This window comes from Cydia fagiglandana, chromosome 27, assembly GCF_963556715.1.
Source record: "Cydia fagiglandana chromosome 27, ilCydFagi1.1, whole genome shotgun sequence".
Taxonomy (NCBI): Eukaryota; Metazoa; Arthropoda; class Insecta; order Lepidoptera; family Tortricidae; genus Cydia; species Cydia fagiglandana.
Window position 1 is genome coordinate 2845329 of NC_085958.1, and position 20669 is coordinate 2865997.

General features: G+C 42.4%; 2 protein-coding genes across 2 annotated transcripts in view; both read left to right on the top strand.

Annotated features, from left to right (window-relative positions):
• The window catches only part of LOC134677977 (uncharacterized), a 386613-nt gene that overhangs the window by 115274 nt on the left and 250670 nt on the right, over positions 1-20669 (top strand). The window lies entirely within an intron of this gene.
• On the top strand, positions 16912-20202 carry LOC134677958 (uncharacterized). Its single transcript, XM_063536391.1, has one exon. It carries the CDS (start codon positions 16932-16934, stop codon positions 20115-20117), a length of 3186 nt encoding a protein of 1061 aa, XP_063392461.1. The 5' UTR covers positions 16912-16931; the 3' UTR covers positions 20118-20202.

Here is a 20669-nt window from a genome sequence, read left to right on the forward strand (position 1 = left end):
TGGCTCACGGCCGAATGCCTGGAGCGCCGATTGCGGTGCGCTTCTGTGCGAGGCCGAAGACCAAGTTGCAAGAGAGCAGAGCTTAGAATTGAACTAGTGGTCCAGTGTAAGCAAGTCCGAAGGCAGATAAAGACCGAGGCCATAATGTTAAAAACTTGAAGATGCAGGCGCATTCGTGCGAGGCCAAAGGCCGTGCTGCAGTGGAGCTAAGATCGGACAATAACCAATGACCAAGCATTTTAAAAGAGTGGCCGAAAGTTGAGCTCCAAACAGAGCCGAAAACTTGGAGGTTCAGATAGCGGCATTCATGCGAGCGATGCTAGGCCAAAGATTGAGCTGCGAGAGAGCAAAGCTTGAAATTTGAACAATGGCCAAGTTTAAATGAGACCCGTTTCCGTTTCCGACGCCCTTCCGTGCGAAGCCAACGGCCGGACCTCTGAACGTGAAAACGCTTAATATCTGAAATTACCCTTTTTTACACCTTTTAAAAACATTCAACCATGCTTGCAATGGTTAATTTCGCGGTGAATGACGGATGACCTAACCAGCTGGCAAAATTTGTAATTTCATTGTCCTAAGATTAGTAGCGCGGTTACCAGACAGAAAAGTTTGAATTTACCTTCGATATTTTTGAATTATATGGACCTAAACTACCTTTTTAATGTCTATAAGCTATTCAGAGTGGCGCTGTTAAAGATCTAAACTAGATAAAATATATATTATCTGATTCTGAAAGAAGTAGTATTTAACAAGGTCACGCCGATGCCACGCCGATAGCGCAGCGTCGGCGGCGGCGGCGCGAAAATTTCGTCGGCGGCGGCGGCGCGCCGGCGCGGCGCTCATATCTAATCGGGTACCTGTCAGGCACGGTGCGAGCATTCAGGCTGCGATAGTCTCCGCAGGGCCGCCATCCGTTGCCCTTCTTCGGGGCCAGGTGGAGGGGCGACGACCATGAGCTCTCCGACGGCCTGGCTGTACCACTTGCCAGCATGATCCGGAACTCTTCTTGGGCGATTTTCAGCTTGTCAGGAGCTAGACGACGGGGTGGTAAAGAAATTGGGGGACCTGGTGTGGTGCGTATGTGATGGACTGTGTTATGGGGTATGTTAGTGTTTTGTTTGCCAGCTGGTCGAGTAATTTCGGGAAATTCGCCTAGAATTTTGTGATACCGGGACTCTCCAGTTACGACTTTAACGGAAAACACGTCTTTACAATTGGCTGTGGTGCCGATGGCAGCTATTAAAGTTAACATATCAATCAAGCGCTTATTGGGACAATCTACTAACAGATTATAATGATTGAGAAAATCTACACCAATGATTGGCTTGGTAACGTCAGCTACTACAAAACGCCATATAAAAGATCTGCGCAAGCCAAAATCTAAATCTAGAGTTAAATAGCCATAGGTAGCAATAGTAGAACCATTTGCAGCACTCAGATTATACCCAGTCCTAGAACGACGATCACACAGCGCCGACCGTGGATAGACGCAGAGGTCGCTTCCAGTATCGAATAAAAACTGCGTCTTTGAAGTGCGGTCGGTGACGAACAGGCGACCAGAAGGTGTCGATGGGCAATCGTCAGTCGCCATTATCGACTGCCCCTTGCGTTTTCCGCCGGCTTGAAGTCGCATGGTCGAACGCATCTGCTGGCCTTGTCTCCAAACTTCCCGTGGTACCAGCAGAGAGGGTATTTGCGATAGTTCGATTGGGATCGTTGCCTGGATGCGTTACGCTTGCCTGGAGATGCGGGCGTCCTGGATCTGCTCTTCCTGCCTGATCCGGACGCCTGGAACTGCTGGAACTGTTTCCGAAGCTCTGCAATTTCTCTGGCAATATCGGTGGGAACTGAACTCGCAGCTCCGCCACTCACAGCGGCGACTTTCGGCGAAGAACTGGCCAGGTCGTTGACACGATCAGCTAAATCGCAGACATCTTCATGCGAAGCCGAAGATGGCTGGCCCGCGAGCACCATCTGCACACCATGAGGAAGGCGGGTCATCCAAATAGACCTGATAAAATCATCTGGTACTGCAGGTCCTGCCAGATCCTTCAGGTGACGGAAGAAATGCGAAGGTTTGCGGTCCCCGAGCTCCTCATGCATCAGCAACTGCTTGGTCTTCCTCTCATTGGAAATGCCCAGTCTCTTGATCAGCTCGGTTTTAAGCTTGTCGTATCTCTGCAACGCGGGAGGGTTGATTATAAGGTCCTTCACCTCGCGAGCATACTGGTTGTCGAGGTGGGAGATCACATAATTAAATTTCGTGACGTCACTGGTGATGCCGGAATTATGAAATTGACCTTCGACTTGGGCGAACCATATCTCCGGTTCTTCTGCCCAGAATGGTGGCACTTTCACTCCAACCTTAAAAATGTTTGTCGTTTCTATCGACTCTGTCGAACCTGTCCCCGCACTATTTTCGGATGCCTCACCCGTACCAAGCGCATCTTTAAATTCCCTTTCTGTGCTCATATTTGGGGTCACCAGTATGGTGGTATGGTCGAGGTTGTGTACTATCCACTGGGATCTTTGTAAATAATAAATGCAGACTTACAGTTCAAGTGGTATACTTCATTAAAGTACACGGAAAATCCATACACAAGCAATACAGAAGGCACAGAAGGGTAGAACACACAAGCACAGGTTTAAAGCAGAAGAAGAACAGTTCAGAAGATAGAAATAGGTAAAGTAAACAAGCGGGAAGCGAAAAGCAAAACAATAAGGTCGCAGCGAGAGTGACATGCGTTCCGCGTCGTATCTGGGCAATGACTGCTAAATTTAATGACCTCTGTTGCGCGGACGCCGGTTCCTAGCTACAAGACCAGTTAGCGCTAGGGCGGAGGTGAAGTCGATAGTATCGATAGTCGATACGGTTTATCGACATATGTAGGAGTGTATGTAGGTTTAGGTAAAATATATAAATATAGGTATATAAAAATGTATATGTAAAATGTATATATAAAAATGTATATGTATAAAATGTGTATAAGTACCTACAGACTCTATAGCGGTACCTATAGCGCGTCCATACGGCCTATTGTATCCCACATATGATGTCGCGGAATCGGCAAAATCCGATAGGAAAAAACTTTGTCTGCGCAATAGCGAAAAAGTCGTCGTTCGACTCGGTTCGCATACGCCGACACCTGCCGGCTTTTTCGCTCTTACTGCGCAGACAAAGCTTTTTAGGGTTCCGTACCCCGAAGGGTAAAACGGGACCCTATTACTAAGACTTCGCTGTCCGTCCGTCCGTCTGTCACCAGGCTGTATCTCACGAACCGTGATAGCTAGACAGTTGAAATTTTCACAGATGATGTATTTCTGTTGCCGCTATAACAACAAATACTAAAAACAGAATAAAATAAAGATTTAAATGGGGCTCCCATACAACAAACGTGATTTTTGACCAAAGTTAAGCAATGTCGGGCGTGGTCAGTACTTGGATGGGTGACCGTTTTTTTTTGCATTCTTTTTGTTTTTTTTTTTGCATTATGGTACGGAACCCTTCTTGCGCGAGTCCGACTCGCACTTGCCCGGTTTTTTTTTGCTTTATGGTACGGAACCCTTCGTGCGCGAGTCCGACTCGCACTTGATCGGTTTCTTTCCTACCGGCTTTTGCCGAATGCGCGATATCTGGTGAGACTCTAAACGTCCAAAAAACCGGGCAAGTGCGAGTCTGACTCGCGCACGAAGGATTCCGTACCATAAAGCAAAAAAAAAAAGCAAAAAAAAAAACGGTCACCCATCCAAGTACTGACCCCTCCCGACGTTGCTTAACTTTGGTCAAAAATCACGTTTGTTGTATGGGAGCCCCATTTAAATCTTTATTTTATTCTGTTTTTAGTATTTGTTGTTATAGCGGCAACAGAAATACATCATCTGTGAAAATTTCAACTGTCTAGCTATCATGGTTCGTGAGATACAGCCTGGTGACGGACGGACGGACGGACGGACGGACGGACGGACGGACAGACGGACGGACGGACGGACGGACAGCGAAGTCTTAGTAATAGGGTCCCGTTTTACCCTTTGGGTACGGAACCCTAAAAAGAGGTAAGGGCACTGTGAATGTCATCTCGCTTGTGTTAGGGCACAGAACAGCGGATGTCATTCCAGATCTAGAGCAGAGCTTAACTGGGGAAGTACCTATTACCTTACAGAAAACCGCAGCTAAATAACACTACTGTTGTGTTCCTGTCGGTGAGTAAGGTTGTCGTGGTCGACCAGGGTGCGGAGTGTTAGGGTCGGCTGTCCTTTGGAGTTGCAGGCGTCCCTAAGCTACGGTAAATGCCTACCATCAGGCGGGTCGTATATGCTTGTTTAAGAAAAGTGATTACAGTAAGTGAATTTGTCATATCAACAAATGTTGAATATGTTGTTTGTTTGTTATGTTTTTTAGTGTCCGACCGAAGGTTCGGTTTCGGTTTCGGTTTCGGCCAGTTTCGGCCAAAAAATCATGTTTCGGCTGTAGTTTCGGTTTCGGCTAAAAAACGGCCGAACCTTTCGGCCGGGCCGAAACTTATGAAATGGTACTTCGGACAAAGACCAAAAGTTGGGGAATAAGTAGGACAACAATATTAATATCTACATATACTGATTCATGTATAGGTACAGAAATTAATTGGTTTATTATAAAACACAATTCCACTAATGAGGGCGCCACTGGACGGCCGACGCAGTCTTAAGAGGCTGTCAATACTTATAACGCGCACACTGTCTAATTGTATCGGAGTGAATGAGATAGCACTGTCGCATGTTACTGGGCCCTGGGCAAGAGAATAATAAGAAAACTCATCATCTTCCTCGCGTAATCCCGGAATTTTGGCCGTGCCCTGGCAATGGGAATGGGAGCCTGGGGTCCAATAGACAACTAACCCCAAAAATTGGTGTAGGCACTAGTTTTTACGAAAGCGACTGCCATCAGACTGACCTTCAAACCCAGAGTGTTAACTAGGCCTTATCGGGACCAGTCCGGCTTCCTCACGATGTTTTTCCTTCACCGAAAAGCAAATAGTAAATATCAAATGATATTTCGTAGGTAAATAAGTTCCGAAAAACTTTTGCTTCGTCGAACGTCGACGAAACTGCGGTCTCGCTTTTTAATACAATGGACATTGGTTGGAGTCTGTGCTCAACTACTTATCCTGAAGCCTGAAGCACGGCTTTGACTTCGCATGAAAGTTCGCCTCACTGGGGCACTTCGGACTTTTAGGCCCAGGTGAAGATCGGTACCCGGCCTTGCGATATTGTTAACAAAATATTTCGCGCTCGCTGCGCTCGCGTTTTTGGTTGGTGTTTTGGTTGACCCTGTATCTACATGTTAGCTTGACTGGTGACTGAATAGAGTTAGACCAAGAAAATTCTGCAATGATTTTGATACGCAGTGCAACTAGTGCAAATGTTATTGATACGTCATAATTTCATAGAAGTTTTGACGTTTAAAATAACACTTGCACTGCGTGTGAGTAGTGTGTTTATGCCGCTCCGAGATCAAAACTTTTCCGCCAGAGGGCGACAGTATGTATGCGTAAGGTAGTGACAATTTAGTTCACCCTACTCCCCGCTAGATGGCGCCACTGTCTATGCGCAACGTTAGTTCCAAAGGTCTCCGCTAGATGGCGCCACTGGTTAGTTCACTCTACTCCCCGCTAGAGGCGCCACTGTCTATGCGCAACGTTAGTTCCGAAAATATCCGCCAGCCCCGCCGGAGGGCGACAGTATGTATGCGCCGCTGGTTAGTTCACTCTACTCCCCGCTAGAGGCGCCGCTGTCTATGCGCAACGTTAGTTCCGAAAATATCCGCCAGCCCCGCCGGAGGGCGACAGTATGTATGCGCCGCTGGTTAGTTCACTCTACTCCCCGCTAGAGGCGCCACTGTCTATGCGCAACGTTAGTTCCAAAAATCCCCACCAGCCCTGCCTGGGGGCGACAGTATGTATGCGCAAGGTTAGTTCTAAAAATCCCCGCCAGCCCTGCCTGGGGGCGACAGTATGTATGCGTAACGTTAGTTGCAAAATTATCCGCCAGCCCTGCCTGGGGGCGACAGTATGTATGCGCAAGGTTAGTTCTAAAAATCCCCGCCAGCCCTGCCTGGGGGCGACAGTATGTATGCGCAACGTTAGTTCCAAAAATATCCACCAGCCCTGCCTGGGGGCGACAGTATGTATGCGCAAGGTTAGTTCCAAAAATCCCCACCAGCCCTGCGTGGGGGCGACAGTATGTATGCGTAACGTTAGTTCCAAAATTATCCGCCAGCCCTGCCTGGGGGCGACAGTATGTATGCGCCACTGGTTAGTTCACTCTACTCCCCGCTAGAGGCGACAGTATGTATGCGCAACGTTAGTTCCAAAAATCCTCACCAGCCCTGCCTGGGGGCGACAGTATGTATGCGCAATGTTAGTTCCAAAAATCCCCACCAGCCCTGCGTGGGGGCGACAGTATGTATGCGCAACGTTAGTTCCTAAACCATCCGCTATGAAATGAATAAAATTATATGTGAGTTTGAATTCTGCCAGCCCCGCCAGAGGGCGACAGTATGTATGCGCAACGTTAGTTCCAAAACTGCAGTATCAGAGGAGAAACGCAAAAAGTGACGGGGTGGTCTCCAGTGGCGAAGGTCGGATTCGAACCGGCGCATCTTTAGCTAACCGGGGATATCGTCACCACACACTGTATGAACCCTCTAGGCCACCCCGTCACGGTAGGACCAGCCTCAATTTCTCGACTACATTCTCATAATCACCTCGCCCCCTACACCCTGCCCCCTGCCCCCTACACCCCGCCCCCTTCCCCCTGCCCCCTGCCCTCCTGCCCCTACACCCCGCTCTCCTATGCCGCGCTCCCTACACCCCGCTCTCCTATGCCGCGCTCCCTACACCCCGCACTCCTATGTCCCCGCTCCCCTCCACCGGGTTTATAAAAGAGCATGTTCAGTCATAGTAAACAGTCATTTCACCACATTCTCACTAGAGTGTCACTACAATTATCGTGTTGAAATAATATTCTACAACAATGGATCCACAAGCTTCATCACATACCAAATGTAAGTTTCTTTTCAAGTATAGTTGTATCATACTAATTTTTTGAGTATATGAACTCTGTTCTGTCTTTGTAATTAAAAACTTCTCAATTAGAAACACTTTTTGCTTACTTTTAATATAAACAATAACAATATTTTTATTACATCTTCCCCAGCTGACATTAACAGTACCATGACCGCTTGGTGCTGCCAGTGCTGGTTGTCCACGACCACAGGCGGCGGCGGCTGTGACGGTGGTTGCAGCAGCTCCACTTCACACTCACCACCCGCACAACCGATGGCAACAGCGAAAGCACAAGACGACGGGGGCAAGGAAAAACACACCAATCCCTTGTACTACGGCCACGAGAGCGATTCCAGCAACGAAGTGAAATCTTTTCATCAACAATGTAAAAACGAGTGGATGGAAGCGTTCCAAAAGAACACATTGATTAATAGATGGCGCGTCCCCATGCCATTACACTCATTTAGAGCAGAAGTGGCGAGATTGTTGAAAAGTTTATATGTCGAAGGTCACCATGACGATTGTCATATTTACCGTTTAATTGTAATGTGGGACGATTTAAACGATGAAGCGGAAGAAATAGTGGGAGACGCCCAAATCAATTTTCAAGACTGGATTGACTTACTAGGCGGTGTTACAGCGGAACTTTTTTCACGCGCAGTGTGCAATTCGGAATCTTTTACATATTTAATTAATGTCATATTTTGTGTGGTAGGTCCAAACATAATAGATTCTGGTGATTATTAATGATGGTGTATTTTTGTTTCCTTTTCATTGTTTACTTTTAAATTGCTAGCTCACTGCACATGTATTATAATTGTACACGTATAGGTATACTAATAATAATTAATAACAATAAATATATATAATATTACTGAATATAGAGATGTTTTATTGAATGAAACCTCATTGATTTAGAGTAGATAAATGTTTATTGAACATAATAATAGTTAGACAATGTTATCTTTATCTATCCAACTTTTTTCATTTAAGCCGAGCCATTTTACATACACTTTATTTCCACGACGTTTCAACACTTTTTCCACTAGATAAATGTCATGGTGTTTAGTTTTCTGCAACTCTTGTTCATAGAAACATCCAGAGATGGGTTGGTGATTAGCGTCTTGAAGTAAATATGTCACTGGATTAGTAGTTTGCACTCTAGTTATTGTAAATATTTCCGTAGTCCAATTGCCGGTGTAGCCTTTGGCGAAGGTGGATTTATATTTACTAATTCTCACGTGTTGACCCACCTTGAACTTGGCCCGTGGTTTAATTTTAATGTTATTGTAGACTTTATGTAACAACTGTTTAGAGTTGTTTTTATTCACACTCGCCGGCGCCATACCGATAGTACGATGCGGTTTGTTATTGTAATAATGCTCCACTTGGCTTATCAGTTGTACCCATGTGTAAGAACCATTCAAGCTAAATTGCTTCCAAATCCAATGTTTTAAGGTTCTAATTAGTCTTTCCACTATGGAAGCTTTCATGACGCTATAGGTAGAGTAGTGGTTGATATGATGACGTGTCATGAGCGATTTAAACTTGAGATTGAAGAATTCCTTGCCGTCATCTGACTGAATATTCTTGGGCCTTCTCCCGCCTTCACTCAAAATTTTGCTCATTGCCCTTGTAACATCGTCAGCGCTCTTGGATTTTAGCGGCTGCATCCAAGCGTATTTCGAAAAAGTATCAATGCACACTAGAATGTATTTATAGTTGTTATTATCCTTGGAGTACTTTTGCATATCAATCAGATCAATCTGCCATGTGTCATCGAGCCCCCTCTGAATGAATCGTCGACGTGGAAATGTCTTTCTCGCATACTTGTGTATCTCGTCGACTACTTGAGCCTTACTCATTTTTCTTCAATGCAATGCGCTTTCCTGGAACTGTTGCCGCTGTCGATGGTGGTGTTTGAGGTTGTGACGGAGTTGGTGCAGTAATTCTTTCTGATAATTTTTCAAGCTTTACCCGTAAATCTTTTATATCTTTAATATTCGCCTTTAGCTTTGTGTTTAAAAATACTACTTGTTCATCTAGTTCAGCTCTACAGACGGCATCAGTTTTGAGGAAAGACTTGTGAATTCCTGCCACTCGTCTATTTTCAAAATTGACTAAATCTCGTTCCACTTTTATATCGTCACGGATTGTAGATTCGCTGCCCAAGTATTGTCCAAACTTGTTAAGAGGCATTGTGAAAGTGAGCGATGGAGGGAGCCTTCATCAGTATTTATAACAAGGTAACCAGGGAGAAACAGATCGGTTTTACCGGAAAACAGCTTTTAAAACAACAAACAGAAGCGGGTCTGTTTTCTTACTTTAAAATTATACCGCTCTCAGTCAGTTCCTCAACGATTGCATTGATCTCGTTCGAATGAGAGGTGTTGCCAGCGTTTTGTGATGCTATCAAAAGCTGTAAACGGCTCACCAGCTCGTTGGGGTCATCCCAATAGATGTAATCGGTTTTTGGATAAAAAGTTTTAGTTGTTAATATATCTCTTTTACCAGAGTTCAAACATCCACCTTCTTTATGTTTCTTTGATTCTTGTGGTTGTTTAATGTAGCGCAGATACTTTAAACTTCTATCTCCACTCAATTGGCCGTTGGGTGAGAATCCTCTACGATGAGCGTTTGTCATGTCTAAAATCTTATTGTAATCATCTACATCTTTTTTCAAAATTACATTCTTGTTTGGTACTCGTTTAAAGATAAGTTCCAACAGTCCAGGAGTCATGTTGAATCGTGAATCTTTAATATACAACACGTCATCAATGATTCTAACTCGACTATTACCAATATGCATTTTATCATCCTCGAGATAAACACCAAATGGTATCTTTGGTGTTTTAACAAGATGTTTAATATATTTATTTTGTAGATCATCAATACTACTATTACCACCTTCATCAATTTCAAGAGCCGATTTCATATCTTCATCATCATCGCTAAGCTCTTCATCTCCCTCTGTTTTTTTCTCTTCATCTCCCTCTGTTTTTTTCTCTTCATCGTCATCATCATCATCATCATCATCATCATCGTCATAATCATTAGAATCAACATCATCATTATCAATCTGGTGTGTTTTTGTTAAAGGATGATTACTCCACTTGATCAGTTTACTATTGGGTTCTTCGGTTTTGATCAGATATTTCCTTTTACGTGAACGTTGTGGCAATGGTGTGGAGGTTTTTATCAAGGGGCCATGAGGTTTATTCATAACTGCTGGTTTAGCATTGTCATCGTCATCATCGTGATTCTTATTACCCTTGGATTCCAAAGCTTTATTCATTAAAACATTGAGCGGTTTTGTGATTGGTTCAAAGGTTTGCGCTAGCGAAGTGTCAAGCGACGTCTTATCTGCTCGCAACGCCTTTACTTTTCTCTTTACACTCTCAATTGAATTTACGAGTTTCCGTTTCAACTTTTTATTACCAAACATGTTTGCTTTTGTTATTTTAGATAAAGAGGTTGTTCCTCAGTAGCTGACAAAATAAAACTGATGATAAACCGGAGATGACACTAAATTTTATACAATAATGTAAACGTCAAATCCTTTACGATATCGACCCTTGTCAATGTCTCTCTCCTTGTCGATTGTTAAAAAAGTGTACTTTTTCTGCCAACACTCGCGACAAATTCCCTTAAACTTTTCCCAACTCATGTCGGTGTTCACGTGATCGTCATAGGCATGTTTTAAATTCAACTCGTCCTGTTTGAATAGCAATATAAGATTGGCATTGTCACGTACCAACTGTTTAGGTATCCTACTATATGTCTGACACAAGTAGAAACAATCCAACCAACGATGCCGTCCCATTGCAAAGTACTGACGAATGGCATCTTGATCTTCCAAAGCCACATCATCGAATACAATGACGCTGTCCTCGGCGGCTTCCTCCGGTGGGACGACTTGACTCTTATCATTGTACGTGTGAAACGGAATGTCACCCGCTTGCTCTAAAACTGTACTCAGAAACTGGTATTTGGGTTGATTCAATGATTTCGAATAAAGATAAACATTATGAAACTTTACACCGTTCGGATGTAAGAGCAGAGTCAATAGAACATTTGTCTTGCCACAGTTGGAAGGTCCACAGATGAGACATCTAATGTTATTCGCCAGCAACGAGCCGTGTTTAAAGGAGCGATGAGTCACTGTTTGTTTCACATTATCATCCAGAACAACACTCCAATCTTTAATAGCGAGCGACGTGTTTTGTTTTTTAAGCTTCATTTCACTGTGACATATCAAATCATTAGGACGTGTATTTTATACTCACACATATACGCACCCAAATATTAAATATATATAGGCATACTTTATACTCACGTACACAGTCAAGTATAGGTATTTGAGATGATAACACACACTGGTGGGGTTAGTGTTAAACATAACCCCAAACTACGTAGACGTAGACAGCAGACTCACATAAGCGGTGGTGGTATTATAAATAGTTTAATTAATAATCTACCATTCGAAGCGCACATACCCGGTTACAATTATTGCGGTCCCGGTACTAGATTGAAGGAGAGATTGGCTCGCAACGATCCCGGTGTGAATCCGCTCGACGAAGCTTGTAAATTACACGATATTGCCTACTCGCGTGACAAGTCATTGGAGGGACGTCATCAAGCAGATTTACAATTGGCCAAAGCTGCTGAAAATCGTTGGCGTGGTCACAATCCAATTGGTGAACGCATTGCCGCGTTAGCGGTAGATAAGATTATGAAGTATAAAGTTAAACACGGTATGGGCATGGTCCCCATATCAAAAGTCATAAAAGCAAGTCGTGACGCTGTAAAAAAACACATTGCGAAAAGGAAGGATACAACTGCTAATAAACTACTCAAAGTGGGCGTAAAAGCGGCAAAACATTTTGTTAAAGGGAAAATTGTCAAGGGACATCAGAAACAGCGAGTCATCCCAATACCTAAGAGAGGCGGTTTCCTACCGGCTTTGATACCGCTACTGGGTGCATTAGCCGCCACGGGAACTTTGGCCGGTGGTGTTACCACTGCTGCTAAAAATATTTATGAAATGGTAAAGAATAGAAATAATAATAATAATACCGAAAGCAAGATTGTCGGTAGAGGTTTATATTTAGCACCTTATAAACGTGGAATGGGACTCTACATTACACCGGCTAATGGAACAGTAGCGGCAGCAACTGCAAAATTGATGAAGAAAAGAAAAAAAAAAACAAGAAAATAAATTTACCTCCAATGGATAAAGCTCTCACCGATTTGGACATTGTGAGATTTGCACGTAGAGAGAAAATCCCCTACTTTAGAGGTGTTTTCATGCGAGATAATCTCCCAAAGAATCCTCACTATTATGAAACTGGTATCATTAATTTAGACTCTCAGCGTGGTGAAGGTACACATTGGTGTGCCTATGCGAAAAAGGGTGATTATTGTCTATATTTTGATAGCTTTGGTGATTTGAGACCACCTCGAGAGTTTATTGATTATATAAACGGTACCAAACTACAGCGCAACATGCGAATAGAGTATAATTACAATCGCCTACAGAAATTTAATACTGTAAATTGTGGACACTTGTGTTTGGATTTCCTGTGTACCAATGCTAAGCGTTTGTTTTAAATAAATATCATGAGCATTACATGTGTAGTTTCATTCTTACATTAAACTTCTACCCGTCAGCAGCAGCAGCAGGTATCATGTCCATGACATCATTCACAATAAGTCTGAGCGGTAACGAGTCTGTGTTGAATGTAGACTTTCAACCGGCTCTAGAATTGGACAATGATGGTTTTTACGAGTGTGCTCTCGTGTACTTTAAGACTTTCAACACTATTCCCAATGTTGATAAGAGCAATAATCTGTTTCACTATGGAGATGATGTAATCGCGATTCCTGAAGGTTCATACGAGCTCTCCAGTATAATACACCTCTTGAAGGAGGAAATGACCAAGAGGGCTAAAGGCCCAGAGGGTGAAAGAATGGCGGTGGCAGATATCTTTGTAAACAACAATACCTCCAAGTGTATGATATTCTCGCCAAAGTATGATATTCACTTTGACAAACCAAACAGCATAGGATCATTGTTTGGTTATTCACCGAAAAAGCTTAAAGCAAAATCATCACATTGGTCGGATAAAACAATAAACATAATCATAACAAACACTATAAGAATAGAGTGCAATATTGTGGAGGGCTCATTCGTAAACAACAAGCCGTCGCATGTTTTACACGAGTTTTCACCCGACGTCCCGCCCGGCTATCAAATTATTGAACAACCTACCAACATTATATATTTACCTGTCAAGAAGAGTAACAATCGCATACAAAACATTGAGTTGCGCATTGTAAACGAGCACGGCAATACGGTGAATTTTCGAGGTGAAAGCATTGCACTTCGTTTGCATATTCGTAAAAAGTAAAAAATAAAAAGAAATGATTATTCATAACAATAAAAGCCTTGGTAACAACACTTCTACAATTAGTCGAGATCTTGCTCTCGTGGGGGCAAGTACTACTCGTCGTCGTCGTCGTCGTATTAACAACGAGAGACAGCAACGCCAGTCACTACAACAGCCAAAGAAATTGACTAGAGAAAATAGTGCATTTTTACAGAGTATCGGTTTCCAAGTATGTCCTCATCATCTATCTTAAACATTGGTGAGAAGGTGTTATTCGATGATAGTATAGAAAGTATAGAATTTCACCCGTACACTCCGTATAATGACTCGTTCAAAAATAACGACAACATCCACATATGTATCAACCGTCAAGATTTAATTCTACTACCGAGTCACAGTCAAATATTAGTGGAGGGCACAGTGGAGAAAGGATGTCTACTGATCAACAACGGTGCTGCATTTTTATTTCAAGACATTCGTTATGAATTGAACGGTGTGGAGATTGACCGCGCGAGAAACTGCGGTATCACGTCCACCATTAAGGGACTAGTCTCATACACCAAGGAAATGGACCATAGTCTTCAGACGGCGGGGTGGGAAGTTGGTGCTAAAAAGATTCAAGACAAGTTTACTGTGACTATACCACTATCTCATTTCTTGGGTTTCGCCGAGGACTATAAAAAGGTTATAATTAATGGGAAACACGAGTTGATATTAAATCGCGCCAGTACAGATGTAAACTGTTTAGATTTAGCACCCGTTGATGCGGAGAAGGTACCGCAACCGCCAACACCAAATGGTGAGATTGAAATCACCCGTGTCACATGGAGGATGCCAGTCATAAAAGTATCTGATAAGGAGAAATTGCGTCTAATGTCGTATGTTGAGAGGGGCATACCGGTTCAGATAGCGTTCCGCACCTGGGAACTGTACGAATATCCCATACTGCCTGCCTCACAACGTCATATTTGGTGCATCAAGACTAGCACTCAGCTGGAGAAACCTCGCTATCTCATTGTTGGTTTCCAAACGGCTCGTAGGAACGAGAAGAACAAAGATATGAGTATATTCGACCATTGTAATCTTACCAATTGCAGGGTGTATTTGAACGCACAGTATTATCCATACGATCCCTTTTCGGCTGAATTTAAAACAAACAACTATGCGCTCTTATATGACGCATTTACCAATTTCCAACGGTCGTACTACAACCGTCATCATACCAGCCCTCAGGTAAATTACGCTTATTACAAGACACAGTCTCCATTAATTGTCATTGACACGTCAAGACAGTGTGACAGCTTCAACTCGGGAGCTGGTGCTATTGATATTAAATTGGAAATGGAGTTTAAAGAGAATGTGCCGGCTAACACCACGGCATACTGTCTCATCATCAACGATTCACTGTTTGAGTATAACGCTCTCACCAGTACCACTCGTAAAATTATTCAGTAGACCATTGACCGTCCTCACTTGTAAACGTGTCGTGGAGCCTTTAAAATAAAATAAAAAATGAATTATTCAAACATTTATTCACCTTCTTACACACCGTCGATTGATTGTTCCGGCAGCGGTGAAGGTGTCGGTCGCTGTGAGCTGAGCAAGAGTGTCTACAATCTCAAACGCTGTCCTGCTGGTGCAAGTGCTCTGATTGAAAATATCCATGTATACTTGAAGTTGCAGTTTATTGAGGCTAAAATCAGACTAGATGTCTGTGTCAATTTTAATGAGCGATATGAACTCACCAGTGAAGAATGGAATGCAATGTTTGCGGAAAAAGTTGAAGTCATTGGAAACTTCTTTCATAACCCAATGAGTGTTTCACCGCAACTGATACAGTGCAATCGTCTTCAGATGTGTATCTCTCCGGTGCCGTTACTTTTACTCACCTGTGACGATGATCACGAACCTATGACAAACTCACACCCCTTGGTGATAAACCACATGGAATGGAGCCATATCGAACATGTCGTGGAGTGTATTAACGCACGTATCGGATACTTGAACAAAACAAAGTCTACCTACGAGAACCGTCTCAACTTTTTCAAGAAACATTTCAAGATATATCACCCCGTCAATATTCAACAGGCACGCAATATCATAGGTAGTTTGTGCAATGTAAACGATATTGTCGACTCTGAAATCAAGTGTTATGCCGCCGATATTTTGTGTAATACCTATATTTTCCATTGAATCGGTTAAATTTTGATGAAAAATAAAAAATAACTAAACGAAACCCATCTTCTTTTATTTCACAATAGAAACTTCCAGAGAATACTTACCCGATGACGCAATATTGAGTCACTCGCAGTCGAAAGAAACACGTGCAAATTGCACAACATTGCGCAATATTGCGTCACTCTCAGTCGACTGAAACGCCGTAAGCGCCGTGAATTCCCCGGCGCTTACACGTTTAGGTCACGAGATTCACACCCCGCTTCTGTAACGATGTAAGCGCCATGAATTTCACGTCACTTACGACGTTTTGATGTTGCGATGACCGGGGGGCCGCCCCACATCACGCGACATCGGCCTTGATGGCGCACCTGGCCGGCGAGTCTCCCCTCCTCCCTACGCCCGCCGCCAGTTGTGGGTTTGGAAATGCTCCGCCATTTTGGTGCCACCCGACACCTGACACCTGCGCATGACGTCACTGCTCCGCCGGGGCAAGGCACACGTGCACATTCAAGGTCGATGTCGCGTGATGCGGCGCGTCTCCCCTCCCCCGCTCTGCCGCGCTCCGCAGCCGCACGCGCAGGGCCTGGCAGTTGCCCGCGGTCCGCCACACGGCACACCCGCAAATCATTTCCTTTCGCGTCAGTCTCAGTGTAGCCACGTAACAAGACAATTGAAAATGTTTCCGTGTGAATATTGTAATCGCAACTTTACTCAGAGAGCCAACATGCTTAAACATGTGACTTACTGTATGAAGTATTTAAAGTCGGATAAGTCAGCGAGTTTAAAACGTGAAAATACCATACCTACCAAATGTGAAAAATCAAATCAACGGTTGGTGGGGGGGAAACGCAGTCGAGTTAGCGATGAAGGGCCATCAGTACGAGCTAATGATGACGCATCACCCTCCAAAACGCAAAAATGTGATACTTGTGATATAGAGGTAAAATCATTGCATAATCATCTGAAAAGTGCAATGCATAAACACAGTCTAAAATGTAACATGTATGACGAAGACACTGAAATATTAACATCAGCGTTCAAGAGCCGGATCATCTCTTATAGACTGTTTACCAAGGAAGAATATCTCACTCCTGACGATTTCATGGACAGTGTACGCCAACGAGTTGTTAATCTCATAGAGGAGAATATATCTAGGGTTAAGAGCGCTGTTAAGGTGAATTTGCAACTTTTCGGACGATATAGTAAATGGATCAAGGTGAATGATAATGATCAGGAGGTGGAGGAATTGAAATCTTTCAACACCAAGAATAAAGTAATTTCATTAGATGGGTGCAACGTAAATGAAATTTATCAATTGTTTATGGAGGAGATCAGAGTTAAGGCTGAAGACTTTCAAGAACGGGACAGTGGGTGGGCTATAAGTAAAGTGTTACATCTAGAAGTGAATATTAACAAATATCAACCTTTGCGAGGATCATCATACCTGCCCCTACCAAAGTGGGTGCAAGGGAGGCAAGCCTGTATTAATGTTAAGAATGTTGATGACGCATGCTTTGCGTGGGCCATTGTTAGCGCTTTATATCCAGCAGATGAAAATGTGGATCGTCCCTCGTCATATCCCCACTATAAGGAGATACTAAACCTAGAGGGGGTGTCTTTTCCCATGTCATTGTGCGGGATTAAACGGTTTGAACAGTTGAATAATATAAGTGTTAATGTTTTTGAAATTATTGATGAGTCAATAGCAGGACCGGTGTATCATACAAAAAAGCGACGCGACCGTCATATAAACATGCTCATAATAGAAGATGGTGACCAAAAACACTTTTGCTGGATTAAAAATATAAGTAGATTGATAAGTGCGCAGCTTTCAAAACATCGTCATAAGATGTGGTTTTGTGATGGATGTCTTTTACCTTTTTCCAATGAAGTAAAATTCAAGGAACATATAAAACGCGACTGTTCCCATGTAAAGACCATTTTACCGAATGATGGAGAAAATATATTAAAATTTAAAAACTTTCGCTATCAATTACGAGCACCAGTTGTCGTGTATGCAGATTTCGAGGCTATGTTAAAACCTATTATACCCACTTGCACGCCATCTCAATCTTCCTCATATACTGTAGACTATCAGTCACATGAGCCGTATAGCTTTGGTTATTATATCAAATGCTCATACGACGAATCAAAATCTAAATATGTGACATTTCGCGGCGAGGACTGTGCGAAAGAGTTTATTAAATCATTGGAGACCGAGTTAGCGCCCTTTGCGAGTAAGATTAAAACTATAATACCTATGCGTTCTCTTACACGAGAGCAGCAGGTGCAATTCCAGTCTGCAATAAACTGTCATATTTGTGGGGGAGTGTTGGGAGATGATAGGGTACGGGATCACTGTCATCTCACGGGTGAGTTTAGGGGCGCTGCACATTCTAACTGCAACTTGAATTATAAAATTTGTAATGAGATTCCAATAGTGATGCATAACTTCAGTGGGTATGACTCACACTTTATAATTAAGTCCTTGAAAAAGTATGACAATGTTAATGTTATACCTCAGAATAAAGAGAAATTTATATCTCTTACTTTGAAGAGTGATGTTTTAGAGTTAGATCTTAGGTTTATAGATTCTTTTAGATTTATGGCGTCCTCGTTAGATACATTAGTGCAAAACCTTCCAAAAAATCAGTTTAACATTATCACCTCACATTTCCCTCATGATAAACTCGATTTACTAACACGCAAGGGGGTGTTCCCCTATGAGTACGTACGGGGGTGGACGCAGCTTGAGGAAACTTCACTACCTCCTCAGACCGCCTTCTATAACAGCCTCGCCAGCTCCCCCATTTCCGATGAGGATTACCAGCATGCCCAAAATGTTTGGGATGCCTTCAAAATTGGAACTCTGGGGGAGTATAGCGACCATTACCTTAAGACTGACGTCATGTTATTGGCAGAAGTTTTTGAGAACTTCCGTGACGTCTGTCTTGAGACGTATAAGCTCGACCCGGCTCACTATTATACCGCCCCTGGACTCAGCTGGGACTCTATGTTAAAGCACACTCAAATTGAGTTAGAGCTACTCACTGACATGTCAAAAATTAAATTTATTTCATCCGGAATACGAGGGGGGTTGAGTCAGTGTTGTGGGAAATTTGCAGTAGCAAATAATAAATATTTAAAAAATTATGATTCAGATAAACCCTCTAATTATATAGTTTATTTAGATGCAAATAATTTGTATGGCTGGGCTATGTCCCAGTATTTACCTGTAGGAGGTTTTCGCTGGCTATCTGAAGAGGAAACCATCAATTTCGATATGACTAAATTATGCCCCGAAAATGAAAAGGGTTACTTTTTTGAAGTAGATTTAGAGTATCCTACGAGCTTACATGATTTACACAATGACCTCCCGTTTTGCTTTGAAAATAAGGCTCCATCGATAGGGACGAGTAAAACAAATAAATTATTAGCTACACTAGAAGATAAATGTAATTATGTAATTCATTATATAAATCTGCTACAGGCTATAAGACATGGGTTGAAAGTAAAAAAAATCCACCGCATCCTTGAGTTTACTCAACGTCCATGGCTTAAATCGTACATTGATCTTAATACAGACAAAAGAATACAGTCTAGAAACAAGTTTGAGAAAGACTTTTATAAATTAATGAACAATGCAGTCTTTGGTAAAACTATGGAAAATGTTGAAAAACGACAGGATGTTAGAGTAGTAAGTGCTTGGGAGAGTCAGGGAAGACGGTTGGGTGCGCGCGCTCTAATCGGTCGTCTTAACTTTCATAGCTCATGCATAATCAATGATGATGTTTCGATAATACAAATGACTAGAAATTGTATAAAATATGATAAGCCTATATATGTAGGGTTTACAGTCTTAGAATTAAGTAAAACCCATATGTTTGATTTCCATTATAATTATATGCTACCTAAATATAGTGAAAATATACGACTATTATATACAGATACAGACTCATTCATCTATGACATTAATACAAATGATTTCTATGAGGATATCAAACCGGATGTACAAGATAAATTCGATACATCAGATTTCCAAATAGATAATATTTACGCGTTACCTAGAGTTAATAAGAATGTATTGGGAAAAATGAAGGACGAGGTTAGTGGGAGAATAATTTCAAAATTTATAGGAATAAGATCAAAGTGTTATTATGTGGAGAAAGCAGCAGCAGAGGATGTTTTAATGGGGAAAATGGGGGGTAAAGAGAAGGAAGGGGATAATGTTATTAAAAAAATCAAGGGTATAAAAAAATGTGTCATAGCTAAAACTGTTTCCGGTGAGGATTATCACAATTGTATTATGAACGCTCCACCTCAGTATAGGAACATGAATGTTATCCGTAGTAAAGGTCACCAGTTATATTCGCAAACTGTCAACAAAATTGCTCTCAAGAATTATGATGATAAGCGATTCCCAATCCCATCCAAACCGCATCAAACATTAGCCTTAGGACATAATGAAATAGATACCTATTATAGATTATTTATAGATTTATGCTAGATATAATAATCTTTCTTGATTTTACATATGTACTGTAGTTAAAGTCTATTGACGAAATAAAAATATTATGTGAGTAAAAACATTATTTTATTATGCCTCTCCTTACCCATTGGGACATGTGAAAAAAAAAAACTTATTGAGTCTTTTTGCGGTCGGTAAACTACAAACTCCATACATTTGATAAGCACAACCGACAAAACCAAACGCAAATAAAAATGCATCCGTGGTAACAATAGAATTCGCAGGCGTCCATGGGCTACGGTGACTGCTTACTGTCAGGTGGGGTCGTCTGCTTGTTTGCCACTGACGTGGTATTAAAAAAAACGCCGATATAAGCCTCATATTTTAAAACAAAGTTATTGAATCTTTGGGCAGTCGGCAGCGCGCTTGTATCCACCCTGGAGTTGCAGGCGTCCAAAGGCTACGGTAACAACTTACCATCAGACGGACTGTATGCTTATTTGCCACCAATGTGGTATCATAAAAGAAAAACCCCTTTGCAGTTGGTAAACTATAAACTCCATACATTTGATAAGCACAAGCGACAAAACC

Coding starts and splice junctions, on each gene's coding strand:
- LOC134677958 (XM_063536391.1), top strand. CDS start 16,932: ATGGAGGAGATCAGAGTTAAGGCTGAAGACTTTCAAGAACGGGACAGT.